The following is a 13,411-nucleotide window of genomic DNA, read 5'->3' on the forward strand; positions in this document are numbered from 1 at the left end:
TTTGGCCTTTTTATTACTTTTTGGGTCGCTTGCTTAATTTATAAATCCCTGGTAACACTTTCTTTAGTAGGGAATGGTGGTCACTGAAATGAGGATAAGTGTAAGGCATTAACGTCTATTTTGCATGTTTATGGTGTGACGACATAAAGCTCTTTGTCTACAGCTGGGTTAAACCACAAGGCAGGCAGCCGAGTGGTTTGTATGTATTATAAGTTTATTTGAGGACAGTTTAAACAGCTTTATTTTTTTTTTAAACGGGGAAATGTTTATTGAAAATGTAAGCAAAAAAAGTGTGCCATTTGATTTTTTTGTGTGTGTAGTGTGGGGCTCTGTGTGTGTGTGTGGGGCTCTGTGTGTGTGTGTGGGGCTCTGTGTGTGTGGGGGGCCAAGGGAGACAATGACCCTGTCCACCTGACAATCTCACAGGTCCACAAAATGTTGCTTGTGCTTGCTGTCCTGCCCCCCGTTGCTTGTGCTTGCTGTCCTGCCCCCGTTGCCCCCGTTGCTTGTGCTCGCTGTCCTGCCCCCCCCTGCTGTCCTCCCCCCTCGTTGCTTGAGCTTGCTCCCCTGCCCCCCCTGCTCCCCTGCCCCCCGTTGCTTGTGCTCGCTGTCCTGCCCTCCTTGCTGTCCTGCCGTTGCTTGTGCTTGCTCCCCTGCCCCCCGTTGCTCTTGCTTGCTGTCCTCCCCCCTCAGTGCTTGTTCCCCTGTTCACCGTTGTTTGTGCTCGCTGTCCTGCCCCCCTTGCTGTCCTGCCGTTGCTTGTGCTTGCTCCCCTGCCCCCTGTTGCTCGTGCTTGCTGTCCCCACCCCCCCTCCTCATTGCTTTTGCTTGCTGTCCTGCCCCCTCGTTGCTTGTGCTTACTCTCCTGCCCTGCTATTGGCATTGTAAATGACAATGCCATTTATTTATGTTTTTAAAAAAAAAACATAAATAAAAATAGCTCTAACTTTTGCAAAGGCGAAACCATTGCATTGTAAATGCTTGTTATTAATGCGGTTGTTGACCACCTTAACGTAGAGAAAGCAGATGTCGCAAAGTTGAGCGGAATTAAAATCCTACGCACCTGTGTGCGGACGATACTCTTCTCCTCTCTAGGGCTGCAGCAAAGCCTACAAAACCTCTTAACTGAATTTTAAGAATTCTGTCTTTCTAAGGGCTAGAAATTAACTTCCAAAACGCTAAACTCATGCCCGTTAGACCCCATGGAAACTTTAAGTACCAGTTCACTTTAGGCACCACTCCCTTGCAGTTGGTTCAAACTTTTTTTTTTGTTCAAATCTGTTTTTATTGTGAACACAGCGATAAGCCTACAACCCCTTTCTGGAGCCGGCCGCGCATAGAAAAGCCAGTAGGTAAAACTAGACAGGGGAGGTGGAGCCATTAACACAGCGCCCTGCCTACAACCCCCGGAGGGGGGGCCGGCCGCGTGGCTTAGGGGAGAGCAGAGCAAGAGGTGGCCATAAGCTGGCAATGCGTCGTTGTGTGGGGTAGGCACGTATGTGGGGAATAGCAATGGTGTCACATTTTCAACAGGCCCAACAGGGACCTAACTGCCCCAAAGAGGGGTGGAAGCCAGAGTGGCAAGTAGGAAGGAAGTAAAGTCGGGAAAAGAGCTAGCAGTGTCAAGGTGAAGAGGAGGCAGGGGGGTGCACCCGTGGCCACAAACAGGAAATGCGAAACACAAAGCGGCACTGGGGGTAGCGGTTAAGAGCCTAGTCTGCTTGGGTCAGCAGGAATGAGGGCGTCCTCGAACAATTGCAGAGCGCGAAGCCTGGGAGGCATGTGGCGGGCATAGCTGATGGAGCACAAGTGACGCACTAGGGGTTCCCACACTGCCTTGAAGCGCACCCCCCTGGATTGTATCCGCGCTGTGAGTAGTTCCATAGTCAGGACCTGCCAGAGGCGCACGAACCAGGATGTTATCGGCGGCGCCTCTGCTCGCTTCCAGTACAGGGCGATGAGCTGTTTGGCAGCACCTAACATGTGAAGGATGAGGATCCAGTCGCTGCGCGTGAGGGCTCTAAGTGTGGGGGGTCGAACGCCCAGTAGGAGTGTGCAAACCTCTTCAGGGAGGGGGAAACCCAATACCTTCTTGATGTGACTGAGGACCTCCTTCCAAAAGACAGCTAGGGTAGGGCAGGACCACCAGATGTGTACGAAGTCACCAGTCGCAGTGCCACACCTCCAGCACAACGGCGAGGAAGCGGGGAACATTTTGCTGAGTCGCAGGGGGGTGTAGTACCATTGCGTCAGCATCTTGTATGCATTTTCCCTTTGCGGGATGCTGCGGTAGGTTTTGGGGATGTCGTTCCAGAGCCGAGTCCATTGAGAGGGTGTGATGTCAGTGCCTGTCGCCGACTGCCACTGCTTCTGATAGGGGTGCACAGGTGGGGCGGTGGGGTGTTGCAAGATGTTGTAGATCTGGGAGATGAGCCGTTTCAGTCCCCCGAGGGATCGTGCCAACTTCTCAAAGGGGGTATATGCCCTAGTAGCCGCCTGGTACATATCATCTCCCGAGGTCCAGTGGCGCAGCTGCGCGTACTGTAAGTGCGCGGTGAGGGGGAGCCTGAATTCCTCCTTGCAGTCTAACCATGTTTTAGGCGACCCGCCAAAAAAAAGGTCTCCTGCAACTCTGCAGTCGCCTTGCGTCCAGCTCTCGAAAGCTCGGGTCCGGGCAGCTGGGGGGAAGTGCGGGTTACCTGCAATGGGAGTGTGTGGAGAGGGAAACGTGGTGAGACCCTTGGCCACTGCCACCCTGTCCCATACTTCAAGAACCGTCCTCGTGGGGACCGCAAGATATGCGCTTCTGGAACGTGCCACCCGCGGTAACCAAGGCAGGTCCCATATGGTGCGCCCTGCGACCGAGCGGTCCATGTGGAACCAGTGTTTGTCGCTTTCGCGTACACCCCATTCGATCACGTACCGGAGGTGTGCCGCCCAATAGTAGTGGAGGAGATTCGGGCAGGCAAGGCCGCCCCTGTCTCTCGGTTCCATCAGGACTTTCTGTGAGAACCGGGGTCTTTTGCCCCCCCATATGAAGGACGTGAGGTCGCGTTGAAGGTTTCTGATGCAGTGAATCGGGATCGGGGTGGGGAGGCACTGGAAAACATACAGAATGCGGGGGAGGATGGACATCTTGACAGCGTTGAGCCGCCCCAGCCAGGAGATCATCAAGGGTTTCCATTTTCGCAGGTCAGCCAGAACTTCCTTGCGGCAAGAGGCCCAATTCCTCGAGGACCACGAGTCAAGATGGGGCGTGAGGTCCAGGCCCAGGTATTGAATATGGCTGTCCGCCCAGCGATAGGGCGTGACCCCCTGCAGGAAAGAGATCTCCTCGTCGGGGACGGTGAGGTTAAGCGCCCAAGACTTGGCGTGGTTGATTTTAAGGCCGGACGCCTGCTGAAACAGGGAAAGGGCTTCGTGCACCGCTGGGAAGGAGACCCGAGGGTTCGTAAGAGTAAGAATCAGGTCATCGGCGAAGAGCGCTACCTTATTAGTGCGCCCTCCGTGGGGGATACCATGAATGTTAGGGGTACGCCTAATCAGCTCCGCCAGCGGCTCAACCGCAAGGGCGAACAGGAGCGGCGACAGCGGGCATCCCTGCCTCGTGCCCCTGTGGACCGAAAGCGGCGATGTCAATTGGCCATTGACCCGGATTCGGGCTTGCGGTCCTAGGTAGGGGGCCATGCACCTGGATATCATGAGAGGGCCAAGACCTAGCTTCTGGAGGACCGCCCGCAGGAAGGTCCAATCGATCCGGTCGAAGGCTTTTTCTGCGTCCAGCGAGAGGAGGCAAGCCGGTATTTTCCAATGGTGCACCTTTCCCACCAAGTGCGCCAGCCTGCGGACATTGTCGGCTCCCTGGCGGTCCCGAATAAATCCCACCTGGTCCAGATTCACCAGGCCCGGCATGTGTGGGTCAAGTCGTTTGGCCAAAACCTTGGTGTAAATCTTGAGATCAGTGTTAAGGAGGGCGATGGGGCGGTAGGAGGCGCACAGGTCCGGGTCTTTCCCAGGTTTGGGGATCAGGGCTATTTCCGCCAGACCCATGTCGGGGGAGGGGCCGACGGTGTCAGAAAAGGAGCTGTATAGTCGCAACAGATGCGGGCGGAGCTGAGTCAAGAACAGGCGATAGAAGGCCAACGGTAGGCCGTCTGGCCCCGGGGTTTTCCCCACAGGGAGATCCTTAACAGCCTCCGTGATTTCCTCCTCCTGTAAGGGGCTCTCCAGCGAGGCCGCACACGCCGGGGACAGGGTAGGCCCCCCGTAGTCTGCGAGGACGGCCTCTCGGGCCTCCGGAGAGGTGGGCTCCTCGGCATATAGGGAGGAGTAGTAAGCAACAAAGGCGGCCTGCTTGGCCTTCTCAGTGGTGGCGCAAGTGCCGTCCTGCTGCTTGACATTGGCGATGTGGGCCCTAGCGGTACGCGCCCGCAGCCTGCCGGCCAGTAGTCGGCCAACCTTGTCCCCACCCTCGTAATACCGTTGCTTGAGCGCTAGCAGGGAGTGTTCCGCCTTGTTGGTACGCAGGGTGCGGAGTTGCCCCCGTAGGTTAGCGAGAGTTCTCTTTGACGCCCGCGAGGGGGAGGCCCGGTCCCGGGCCTCCGCAAGCTTGATCTCGCTAGCCAGGTCGGTTTCCAACTTGGACGCTTCCTTCCTCCGTGCCGCCGCCAGGGAGGTGATGTGACCCCGAATGGTGGCCTTGAAGGCGTCCCAGACCGTGTGAAACGGCAGATCAGGGGTGTCGTTAACGGCGAAATACGAGTCTATGGCGTCACGGATGCTGGCGACGTCATCCGGGCCCCGAAGGATCCTCGGAGGGAGCGTCCATCGGCGTTCACGAGCGGCGTGGGACAGGGGGTCCTGTAGCAAGAGCTCCACGTGAGCGTGGTCCGACAGGGAGATGTCGGAGATAGCAGCAGCTAAGGAGTCTCGGGCCACCTCAAAGGAGGTGAAAAGATAGTCGATTCGGGAATACGTCCTATGAGAATGTGAGTAGAAGGAGTAATCCCGGGCCCCCGGGTTGTGGTAGCGCCACACATCCACAAGCCCCAGGTCCCTTAGCTGTGTTCTAAGAGTAGAAGACATTGCTCCCGCTCCATTAAAGGGGGCTCCCGCCCGATCTAGCTCGGGGTCCCAAACAAGATTGAAGTCGCCGCCCAGGATCACATTATTGTCGCCCGATGGGAACTGTTCCCGCAGGAGCGTCTGGAGGTATTTGTCCTGCGACTGGTTGGGAGCGTAGACACACCCAAGCGTGAACTGCGCACGGCCCATCTGTATCGTGGCTCGGAGGAAGCGCCCGTCAGCACTTTTGAAAGGTTTCACGGATCCCCGCCTAATGCCAGCCCTGCATAGGATTGCCACCCCCGCTGTCTTGGTGTCAGAGGATGCCCAGAACTGTGTAGGGTATCTAGGGTGGGCCATGCGTTTGGTGTCTCCCCTGAGGAGGTGCGTCTCCTGGAGGAGGATAATGTCAGGGGCGTGGTGTAGGAGGTAGCGCCATACCTGCTGCCGCTTGTTGGGGGAGTTGAGCCCTTTGACGTTGAGAGAGAGGACCTTCAAGGGTGTAGGGATGTTCGCTGTCATATCACTAAGGGGGAGTGGAGTCGCGCATAACCCAGTGTAGCAGACCCTCCCGCAGACAATACAGCGGCAGCCACTTCTCGCCTCCAGCGCGTCAGCCCCCGCAGAACCCACCCCTCCACCCCACCGCAGGCGCGAGGAGAACGCGAAAGGAAAGGGCAGTATAAGAGTGAAGTAGGAAGAGAAAGGTGAGAAAAAAGAAGAAAGGCGCAAAGAAGAGATCGAACCAAAACAGGCCAACAGGGCCAATATACAATGTCCCAGGTACCGGACATCCTCTACCCGAGGGTTTGGATGAAGCCAGGAATGTCACTTCCTACAGGACAAAGGGAGGGAGCGGAGATCCGGGCAAGTGGAGTAGAATCAAATCGTCTCAGAGCCCATCCACCCCGCTGCCTAGAGGTAGTCCGGGGGTGTGTCAGGCTGCGGGGCCACTTGGTCCGTTCGGGCGCCAGTGGGGCGCTGGGGCTCCGCGGTGAAGTCCGTGACCTGAAGGAGGCAAAGGGCGTCGTCCTTTCCACGAACAGTGGGAGTAGGCCACCATGGAGCAGGGAGGCACGCTGAAGTGCCTAGTAGGCGAGCGTGTGTACAGGGTAGCTGGAGTCACAGTGGCAACGTTCAGTGGTCGTCTGGAGTCGAGGGGCGATCCCCACCCTCAGATCCAGAAGCAGTGGGCTGGGAGGCCCGTTCCTCGCGGTCGCCCTCGAGGGAGCGGATGTGGACAATGATGTCCTGCTTGGTCTGCGAGGTAGAGAGTGCGTCCACCAGAGGGGACCGCCGATGTCTGCGCACAGTGGACCATTCAGAGCGTGGAGGGGCCTTCTCCGAGCGGGGAGGACGTGTCGGGCTGTGATCTGGTGACTCCGGCATGTCCAGCAGTTGTGCCGCCTCACGGTAGGATCTGAGTGACCTGCGCTTGCCCTCCCACCTGAAGATGAGTGCAAAGGGATGTCCCCACTGGTAAGAGATGTTGAGGGTCCGGAGCTTCTCTGTGATCGGGTGGAAGACTCGCCGTCTGTGGAGCGTGGTGGGGGCCAGGTCCTGGAAGATCTGGATCTTGTGGCCTTCGTATCGCAGGTCCGGGTTATCCCTAGCCGCCTTCAAGATGGCCTCCTTCTCGGTGAAGTAGTGGAGCCTGGTGACGATGTCGGGCAGGAGACCCGCTTTTCCTCCCGCTCCGAAGACACGGTGTGCGCGGTCTAGGCGCGGCGGGGGAGCGTCCTCTTCGCCCCACACCGCTTGCAAGAGTAGGGCCACATAGGCCATGGTATTAGTCCCCTCTTCTCCGAGTGGCACACCCCGTATGCGGAGGTTGTTGCGGCGTCCCCTGTTTTCCTGCTTGATCTGGAGCTGGATATGCTGTTCCTCGAGGGTCGCCACTCTCCGCCAGATTTGTTCTAGGTCCTCAGTGCGAGAATCGACCGTTCTTTCCAGGCCGTCGACGCGATCGCCGAGGTCGGTGACTTCCTTGCGCATTTCTTTGACGCAGGTGTGGACCTCCGTCCTGAGGGACCCAATTTCAGTCTTCAGATCAGCCATAAAGGAGGTCATGAAGGCCTGCGTCACCGGTGGAGAGTCGGGTGGCGGTGGGGGCTTCCCCCCTGACGATGCCGAGGGCCCTCCGGAGGGTGATGGCGAGCCCGCCTTACCCCACATAGAGGCTACTGACGCCCCTCTGGTCGTCGTGGGTGTGGGGTCCGGTTTATTCCCCTTGCCGCGGGTCATGGTCCACGTGGGCCGCACTCAAATAGAGGAAGTCCAGGCCGTTGAGGGGCCGCCGGAGCTAGGGTGAGCAGCGCACCCGAGAAGAGAAGGCAGCGCGGAGGCAGGGGGGGCGGCGGAGAGGTGAGGACTGTAGATGGGCCACAGCAGGCCGGGCCTGTGTCCGCAGGCGGGGGCCCTCTCGCAGTCTCGTGGTGTGGCTCGGTCCCCCGGCGCCGCCCAGATCAGGGCCTCCTCCCAGCGTAGCGTCTAGCCGGTCCCACCGCAGCAGGCAAGGAGTGTCCAGGAGGGTCCCTGCCTCCCAGCGGCGGGGAGCCCAGTGTCAGGGGGTAACAGGCAGCAGAGATCCCTGGGGTCCCCGCGTGCGCACAGCAGGGTCACCCAGTCTGAGGTCCGCCAGGCGTGGCAGGGTCGAGTCTCGGCGACAAGGCGGCCAGGGGTCGGTGTCTGCAGGGCTGGGGCCCACCAAGGCTCAGGGGTCGCCAATGCACAGCGGCTCAACAGCGCACCAGGCCGCAGTCCATGTGTCCAGGGCGGCTGGGGGCGCTCAGGCCGGGATTGTCGTTGAGTGGGGGTCGGCCCTCCGCCAAAGGGGGAAAGTGGCGGGAAGACCAACCGCCGGGCCCCGCAAGCGCCGGGCCCCTCCGGGAGATGGCAGGCGGGAGGGGGCAGCGCGCTGCAGCTCACCTGGGCCCAGCGACGGGCGATGGAGTCCCGACCAGGGCTCGCGTGTACGGGGGCCGCCGGCAATCCCACAGTTCCGGGCCTGGTTTTCCCGCCGAGGCCGGGGACTCAGGTAGAAACGGCGTCCGGGCCGCCGCTGTGCCTCTCGCTGGTGGCAGTCCGGCAGTCCGGCTCTAGCAGCTCCGGCGCGGCTCCGCCGGCGACAGGCTGGGTCCGCTGGTCCTGCACGGCCGCAGGTGAGGCCAGGAGTGCCCCGATGTCTCCTCCGGGCCGCAGCGCCGGTCCCCTCCCCAGGGGCTCGTCCCGACTCTCCGGCAGCAAACCCAGGGCAAGATGGCGGTCAGCGGCCGTTGGCGGGGATCCCGGCGGCTGGCGGCGCGGCCGTAGGAGCTTTCACGGCCGCGTCTCGTCGCCGATGAGGGGCACCAGCAGGGTCAGTGATGCGTAGGGGTCCCCAGGAGTGATTACCCCCCGAAAACTACGCTGAAGCAAGCTAAATAAAGCAGCGGGGCGACGGAGCTCAAGTGAGACACGTCTGCTCACATCGCCGTCGCAGCCACGCCCAGTTGGTTCAAACTTTTGATTATCTTGGGGTAAGGATCACTAATTCTCTCTCATGCTTGCACCAGATCCTCAAAAGTAGTTTTATTATCCCCCACACTTCGGCTGGTATCCTAAAAATGCATAAAGCCTCCCAACTGCAGGCGATCTCCCCAGCATTGAAGGTCTATGGGGCCAAATCACAAACAGCTGCATTCTGTGGCACCGATTTATGGGGAAATACAAATCTTAACTTGCTGAAGGAGAAGGAGCTTAAGTTCCTCTAATCTTTGCTCAAACTGCCCTAGTCTACCCCTTCTAGACACTGCCCACAAAGGTATTGAACATCTGGCCGCTCTAAGACCCCTCCTTTATTGGATTAAACTATGCTCCAATTGCTAACTGGAGCTGTACACAAGGGATCGCCTAGAAATCAAGAGTGGAGATTTAGGCAATAAATCACGTGGCATATCCACTTGAAGGGATGGTTTACAAAACTAGGCGTACAGTCCTTTCATACCTCCCCCAAGTGTAGTGATTATATCTCCAAGGTTTAAAACCCCAGTGGCACCAATCAACTTAATCTGGGTTCTTTATCTTCCCAAATTTTGCCTCATAAAACATTCCCTAAATTCTAGGCTTACCTCAAGATCACCCCGCCCCTTGTGAAAAACCTATATGTTTAATTTCGTTTTGGCATCTTATCAGTCAATATATGCAGCTACTTCCTCAACGCTGGTCCTGTGGTCCTTGAAGCCCAGTTACCTACCCATGCCTGAGATGAATCCCTTCTCTCTTACCACTTTCCCTGGTTCCCACTACATCCGTGTTGTGACACTTATCCGCCTGCTTAGTAATTCAGGGACCACAGGGGTTGTCAGCAGGCCCTCCCACCTGGAACTTGATACTCCAGGACACAGGCAGGTGTAAGTAACACAGGACCTTGCTGCTTGCAGCTCCTTAGTATAAGGTTAGTGGATCCCTCTATGATAATCTCTTTCACGATTCAACATCCTCAGTCACATTGTGCACATTTGCTGTCTCTTGCATTGCTTTGCTCACCAAATCCTTATGTTTGGTACTTTTATACATCATAAAAGACAGCTTTACTGGTCACAAATCAGCTTGCAAATGATTTGCAAAGTGTGCACATTTTGTACATCAGCGCCTAAATCTCTGCTTTGTGTCTACTGTAATATGCATCCAGTTAAAGGGTCGGTGCGCGCTCTTAACAGAAGCAAAGTCAAACAGAGCAGACCCCTGACAATAAGTTCTGATTTCTACTCGTACGAGAAGCTAGGAAAGAAAAACTTGAGGAATAAAACACATCATCAGGACACAAGGTGAAATTGTTACATCTTGTCCAATTGCATCTCATATCTTTTTGTTGCTGATCGTGCACATACCTGTGAGTAGTCTAAATTATTTGAACATATGAAATAAATGCAGAGACGAAAGGCTGGTGTATCGACCAAGATGGAGGCCCAGCTGCTGTATCTCATATTTAAACCACTCTTTGATGTTTGTGCTCTTACAGGAGAAGAGTTTGCCACATTGATGATCTTGGTCACCAGTAAAGACAAAGAGACAAAGGTCATGGCAGACCAGTACTCCAAGGAGGTCACAGACCTGCACTGCTCTCAGGGTAAGTCCTTGTTCCCACCTGGAACCCCAGGGTACAACGCCAAGTTAACCTGTCCCTCTGTGGGGTTCTTTGCAATGGATTCTGCAGCTCAGAAGGGCAGACATGCCAATAGACCCGTTTCAGGTGGGAGACTCCAGTTTTCAAGTCAACAATGACTTTATTTTGTCTGTCTCCCGCCTGAAAGTGCCTCTGCTTCAGCTTCAATAAAAGTCAATGGGGTAAATACATTCTCATGATTATTTTTGTAAAATCTCCCACTTTCCTCTTCCTAAATGTTAATAGTGATAGCAGTAGTATGTCGGCAGTGCAGGAATGGAGCCTACATGCTGCCGGACAGTGATAGCCGTCTTCTTTGCAGAGTTACTTGGTTAAATTTATCCTGATTCAGAATTGTCCGCACTTCTCTACCAAAAGCAATAAACGCCATCCTTTATGTGTGTAGAAGCATTCTTGCCGCACCTCCGCACACGTACCAGGCATAGACTCATTATCTTCTCTGAACAGGTAGAATCAATCACACTTCAGTTGGGGATTCATTGAACATCTTATTGCAGTTTGTGTTTCTTGGTCGTGACCTCCATCCCTCACAGCCGAGTCTGAGGCCGGATTTCTAGATCAAGTTGCTGAGGTGGAGAAGGCAGGGATTTTGATGTCTGGTCCAGTAAATGAGAGACATTCCTCCCAGTGACATGGCAGCGACGAGAGAGTGAGTGCCCCGTGATCATAGTCAGTGGAATACTTATGGCTCTGCATAATTACGCCCCCTGTCTGTCAATTTCAGAATACACGAACAGCTACTATTTGACAGGTGATCAATGAATGGGCAAAATTGCACCTCTTTATAAATGTAGGTTCATATTTAGATCTCGTCGGACTGGTAACTTCGTCACAACGGTGATGGATATCCCATCTGCTTAAATATAAATCCCGTTATATCCTATAGGATTTATCCTTAAATATAAATCCCGTTACATCCTATGGGATTTATATTTCGACGGAAGGCATATCCGTCACCGCTGTGACAAAGTCACCCGTCTGCCAAGATCTAAATTAGGCCTTTAGTTTATTTCCTCTACTCTCTAATGATGGAAATTTTCTATTGCCAGTTCCAGTCAACCCTAATGCCCCATCACTCTATTCCAATTCATAATATCTTCGGCGAATGACACAGAAGGGAATTTGCCGAACAAAGCAGATTTATATCTGTTATGTCACAGATTGGGTCTCCGATAGGGGTTTGGTTGTGACCCTGTGTATTTGTGCAGCAGGGGTGGCTGATCAGTCTCAGTTGGGGTGGAGATCTCTGCACAGAAAAGAGGGGGAGGGGGAGGCGTATGCCGTACTCAGGTTTGTGAATAGCATTTATTATAGCACAGCTAAACCGAGTACAATTTTTTTTATCTGATTGTTCAATGTTAAAACCTTTTTTTACATCTATTGAAATTATTTTGTTACATATTATAAACTGTGATGTGGTTATCTCCAGAGAGCTGATTATCTTTGGTCTATCTAATGACACTGATCTTTTTTTAGGATATCATAAAAATAGATATCTTTTATTCATGGCTATGGCCGTAGCCCGCTTATGTATTTCTTCTATGTGGCTGAAACCAGAAGCGCCGGTATATGAAATGTGGCGGGCAAAGTTCTATAATGTTTTTTATTCAGAATATAACCTATATCGTATTAAATCACTTAGGAAAATGCAAAGGGGGTATAAAATTTGGCAGGCAATGATAGACCATTTAGGCCCGTTAGAATGACTTCTGTTTGACTGTATATCATGGTATTGTTTCCTGTATTGCTTTTTCTTTGGTTTTTCTCTTTTCTTGTTTATTTGCACCATAAGTCTATATATATGATGTCCTGCTATGATTTAATGTTTTTTTATCTGGCTTCCAACTGAACCAATAAAAAAAATAAAAAAATAAACTGAGTACAAAATGCAGTTTCTGAGTAGGCCCTGTAAAGAGCAGTTACAAATGAGCTATTCCAGAAGTTAGTTTCTGTTGCAGTAAATGACTGAAAGTTGTTTAATTTGTGAATTAAGTAGTTGGTGCCACCTGCACCTTCCAGTCTTTGAGAAACATCAATCCGGTCCCCAGGGCGCTAAGATGGACACAGCCTATCTTGTTCCGGCAATCATAAATTTAAGAAATAATTTTTTGTGTGTAAATTTGTGGCAATGAAGAAACCACAGTTTAATGAACTAAACACACACATTAACTAACACGGAAATATAATCTTGTCCACTTGTATCTCAGAGGAGTTTATTGCTCGTCATGCATGTGCTTGGAAAGGGTCTGAACCATGAATAGGTGATACAAAGTGAATCCATAGATTATAGATTTGGGAATTTATCAAGGGAGATGACCGATGCTTGTCCATGCCCTCTGCCTGTTTCTCACCTTTAATCCACACTTTGATGTTTATGTCATTACAGGAGATAAGTTCACTTCAACAATGATCTCGGTCATCATCAAAGAAGAGGAAGAGATCTATCCAGTTTGTGAGCCGATGCCCAAGGAAATCGAAAACATTCCCCAGTCCAAAGGTGAGCCCTCTCTTTCTCTCAGAGTAACTCAAATATGATGTCCTGCAAAGAGAGTCATGGTGGGGGCAACAATGGGATTCCCCCCTGTGTACACATCTTGCACTCCAGACCTTTCTGCTAGCAACCGATTATGTAACCGAGTCTGGATATATTCTGAAGATGGCTTTCCTGTTCCATGCTTCCATGTGGGATAGCCACCATCTGATTTCTTACTTCGCCTTCTTGGAGAGCAGCAGTACTTCCGAATAGATAAGGCCCTTTTCAGTTGTGAGGCCTTTATCCTCCAAAGAGCCATTTAGTGAGGAAGGCACAGGATGAGATAGTTGACAGGAGTTGTCCCACCACTCCCGCTATTTGACGCGGGGACACGCTGCTCTTGAGGAGTGTCCTTCTTAACTCCTTGTGTATCAGAGCTACCTTCTTTGGTGCCAGACTGAGGGATAACTTGACTGAGTCGATGACAAAACCCAGAAAGTGATCTGTCGAGCTGGTACCTTTGCTAACTTCTTTGCATGGATAATGAAACACAGTTTTTCCACCAAAAAATTAGCTTTTGCTAGAAGCTTCAAAATCCACTTTAGGCTTTGCTCCATCAGTGGAATGTTGTCCAAGTTGACAGCCGGATGCCCTGGGTCCAGAGTGCCTCCATCACTGGTCTCAGGACCTTGGTGAAGCACCAGGAG

At 53.4% G+C, this 13,411-nt stretch overlaps 1 protein-coding gene across 1 annotated transcript in view; it reads left to right on the top strand.

Annotated features, from left to right (window-relative positions):
- Positions 1-13,411, top strand: part of LOC147664912 (uncharacterized) — a 313,239-nt gene that overhangs the window by 48,994 nt on the left and 250,834 nt on the right. The window contains exons 2-3 of the mRNA XM_086949902.1: positions 10,067-10,174; positions 12,618-12,728. Coding sequence (XP_086806028.1) covers positions 10,087-10,174; positions 12,618-12,728 — 199 coding nt within the window. The 5' untranslated portion in view covers positions 10,067-10,086. The remainder of the gene's footprint in view (positions 1-10,066; positions 10,175-12,617; positions 12,729-13,411) is intronic.

Source organism: Lissotriton vulgaris, unplaced genomic scaffold, assembly GCF_964263255.1.
Source record: "Lissotriton vulgaris unplaced genomic scaffold, aLisVul1.2 SCAFFOLD_671, whole genome shotgun sequence".
In the NCBI taxonomy this organism is placed as follows: Eukaryota; Metazoa; Chordata; class Amphibia; order Caudata; family Salamandridae; genus Lissotriton; species Lissotriton vulgaris.